Source organism: Austrofundulus limnaeus, unplaced genomic scaffold (genome assembly GCF_001266775.1).
Source record: "Austrofundulus limnaeus strain Quisiro unplaced genomic scaffold, Austrofundulus_limnaeus-1.0 Scaffold64, whole genome shotgun sequence".
In the NCBI taxonomy this organism is placed as follows: Eukaryota; Metazoa; Chordata; class Actinopteri; order Cyprinodontiformes; family Rivulidae; genus Austrofundulus; species Austrofundulus limnaeus.
The window spans coordinates 1,054,583-1,058,436 of NW_013952466.1; the positions used below are offsets into that span (position 1 = coordinate 1,054,583).

General features: G+C 40.4%; 1 protein-coding gene across 2 annotated transcripts in view; it reads right to left on the bottom strand.

The window, feature by feature from the left end:
* Positions 1–3,854, bottom strand: part of lin28b (lin-28 homolog B (C. elegans)) — a 31,793-nt gene that overhangs the window by 19,675 nt on the left and 8,264 nt on the right. The window contains exons 1-2 of one of the 2 annotated variants that reach the window (XM_014009978.1): positions 3,273–3,518; positions 2,588–2,799 (exon numbers count right to left, since the gene is read on the bottom strand). In XM_014009978.1, coding sequence (XP_013865432.1) covers positions 2,588–2,799; positions 3,273–3,282 — 222 coding nt within the window. In that variant the 5' untranslated portion in view covers positions 3,283–3,518. Of the gene's footprint in view, positions 1–2,587; positions 2,800–3,272; positions 3,519–3,854 lie in introns of those variants that run through there. The other variant, XM_014009977.1, reaches the window with a different exon arrangement.

Genomic DNA, 3,854 nt, shown 5'->3' on the forward strand with positions numbered 1-3,854 from the left:
ATATAATCCCTCTGTTAGCACACCAAGCTGAAACGCCTCCATCCAGACAGAAACAGCCCGACCTCCAGATTCTTTTCCTCCTAAAAACAAAACTTCAAATGTTTTCGCAGCGTCGAACATAAACGACTACGTTTTTAATCGATTCTCTCAAATCTGAGCATTTCCAGCGCACCWGGAAAGATCATCCATGTAGCTTTGAGCTGCTGGCAGAAGGGATGTAGGGGAGCAAGAAAAAAAAAACATGAATGTCTTAATGAGTGTGCACATGCATCCTCAAGGAAATGGGCTGTTTTGAGTTCAATATAACGATTTGCTTATGAACGCACATCGTCTTCCTTTTGTGCCGTCTTATCGTAAACACACAGCTGAAAACACGGGGATTGAAATGTCATTTATCGCATGCTACTCAAATAAATAACAAATATTGTTAATATATAAAAAATATTGTTATAACACACAAGTAAGCTCAAAATATACCATTATTTACAAATTTAAATGTCTTTTTTTTTGGTGTAACCAATTCTTTGAAAGCAAAACAGTGATCGTCTCTGATGTGTTTTTTTTAAACACAGATCTTTATAAATCTGAGGGATTGAGGTTTATTTCATTCTGCAAAAACATAATTGTTTACACCTAATTTTTCAACAACACTTGGGAGAATTTCGTCACTTTAATACGTTTATGTAGACGTGCATTCTTGCTTCAAACGCCGAGCTATCAGCGGCTGCATCTTTATTTTCCCGCTTAGCGATTGGCTATCAGTATCGACAACGGCTCAAAAAAAGGCAAATATCGACCAATTAATCAATCGGCTGATTGATTATTATCTCTTATCATGGAAACGATGCTGGATGACCAAATCGGTGATGAAAAAATACACTGGTGAGATATTTAGCATCGTTTTTTTTCCTCTTAATTATACCATGAAAATGAAGCGCTAACAGCAGCTGTATTCGACAGCAGCCCAAGCTGTGATACAGGTTATAAAACTGCTGATTCAGACGAATTTATTTGACCCGACTCAGCTCTTCCTTCACCTTTGCAAATCCGATCCACTTCCGAAGCATCTCTGTGCATTAAGACGCAGCTCAGTTGGCGGAATCACAATAAAGTATCAATAATGTATTGTTGCAACGATGGAGCGATCTGATCCTCGAGTTTATATTAAAAGACTAAAAACTATTTTCTGTTTCACGTGCATAGAATCAGATATATCCTGTGCAACGATTACAAACTATTAGATTGAAAACACTTCTAAAACTAACGAAATTACAAAAATAAGGACTTTAAAAACCTCGCATGAGAGAAAAATATTAAATATGATGAAAAGCAGCTGTGATTAAAATCAGCAAAATTAAATAACTTTTTGTTTCCTGAATTTATTTATATTTAGAGTAAATTTTTTGCAAATACGTGTTGGATTGAAATATCAGGAAAACATATAAATATCGGAAATAAACTATGAATGTAAGGACAAGCTGCAATTTAATTCAGCTTGTTTATTTGCTGCTGCTTTATAACGGTTCTCGTATCGCAATAAACAAAACAACAAATAGAAAATCTAAACACAAATCAAGTCAATCCAGTCGAATTTGATCCAAAATATAATTCGAATTAACTCTAAATCAGCTGCAGTTCAATCTAAATAAAGTAAACATGATTTGCTTTAAATATTAATTGTTTTATAGAAAACTTGAGCTGTTTTTTCCGTTATTAAACCAAAATAAAGTTCAGCAAATATTGAACATGTGATCAGCCACATCTAGATTATGTTTTTTAAATATATTATCACTGAGCTGAGCAGCTTTAAAGACCCAACATTCATCTGAAAGCTGCAGAGCGGAAAATACCCTCTTTTTTTTTCAGCAAAACATTTCAAAATAAGACCAACCGTTCAGACAAACGTGACAGAAACKGTTTTTCTTTTCTGCAGTCAGATCTGCACAACATCTCCTGAGCACACGACGACGACAGGAACAGGAAAACATCTCTTCTTCTGTTCGCCGAGGATTTTAACGCCACTTTGCAGGACTGTAAAAGGTACGATTTAACAGGCAGAGAAACTGAAACCGTGGGGGGGTTGAGTGGGGGTCTTCATGCTTTTTGTTTTGCTGTGGGATAAAACAAGGCCTCTGAAGTGAAAAATAAATCACAGGGACGTGTGGCAGGGAGCAGGCCTCAGCTTCATGAGGGGAAAGAAGTTGTTATAAACAGCACAGGATACACACACAAAGCTGCTTATTTTTGTGTTTCATTAAAGTGTTGTGTATAGATGTTTGTCCATGAGTGTGAAACTAGTGTCAGAGGCACACAACAGTGTGTGTGCAGAGGGAAGCAGAGGGCGGGGAGAGCTGATACATGTGGCCCAAAGAGGAAACTTTTTTTTTTCCTCCTTTAAGACCGTGGACAACGTGTGATTACACAGTAACATGTTGGGCAATGCAAAACATCCGGGCAATGTAACCGGTGAAACAAGAAACCCTGAACGCACCAGCGTGTGATTAAAGTGGCGTTTTGTCCACAATTTAGGCCGATTAAGTTGAAATTAATCGACTATTCGTCGCATCGTTATTGGCTTTAAACTTACTTGGTGGACGAAAACATCCAGAGGGGGCTCGAYGGGGCTCCCCCCGCTGCTGGTCATTGAGATAAAACCAAAACCCATCCGGACGTTGAACCATTTGCAGAAGCCCGAACCCGACAGGACTTGTTGGGGTCGAGGCCCCCTCTTCGCCTCCTCCTCCTCCTCCTCCTCCTGCTCGGTGACGGGGTCTCTTCCGCCACCTTTACCCTCCCCTCCTGAAAACAATTAACACACAACAACAGTTTTAACACTTTAACGAAAAAAAATAAATATAATAAGTTGAAAGAACATAAAAAAAATCGCTTTATTGTGATGTGAAGTTCACGGACGGTGGAAATTTTCTACTCTACTACTTTCTGACATCATAATGGTCACCGGGCGCGTGGAGCTGCGTGAACCCACGCGCTTCGTGGCTCTGCGTCGTGTCGTGGGGCTGCAGGTGTGCTTCCTCGAGCTTTTACTACAGGACACACCTCGCTCCGCGTGCCTTTATGTGGCCAAACAACACGGTGTGCGCGTGAAGCAAACTAGCGGTTCGGGTTTTTTTTTTTTTTTTTTTTCATCTTTTTGAGACGAAGGTTTAAAATAATCACGTTGCCTCCTTCCCCCAGAGAACACACACACAGCAAAACAACAGGGAAGCCGGGAAAAAAATCAAATCAAATCACAGAAATAAGAGCAGAATCACCTTCGGCCATGTTTCCCCGCGGACCCTCTGCGCCCAAGTTGCGGTAGAGAAGCTTCCTGTGAGAAACCGGGCTGCGGCGGTCACCGTTAATCCGACATCCTCGAGCCCACCGGTCTGCGCGTTCGCTCGCATGGTACGGCGTGCTCCGAGCCTGCTGCTAGTTTTCTCATGTCTTTCTCTCTTCTCCTTCTATCCCTCCACTCACACACACCACCTCTGTGCTGTTCCCTCTCTCTCTCTCTCTCTCTCCTCCCCCTTCTCCCCTTCTCATTCGCTCTCGTGCTGGCTGTGCCCGTTCCCGTAGTGCGGTCACGTGACTTTTGTCAATTACACTTTTCTTGGCTAATGTCTGCGCGAGGAGGTGAAATTTTATATATTGGGAACTCTGATTCTTTTTTTAAGTTAAAAACAATTATTAGATATCTGATAAGGGACTGTATTAGTAAACCTGCTTCTGATTTTTTTTTTTTGAATAATATATTTAAAGAAATCTGAAGGGAAAATGTTTGGTTGTTACCGAGAAAATATTTCATAACAAATAAGATTCAAGAAGTGTGTCTAAAGATTCTGCATAGATGCTAT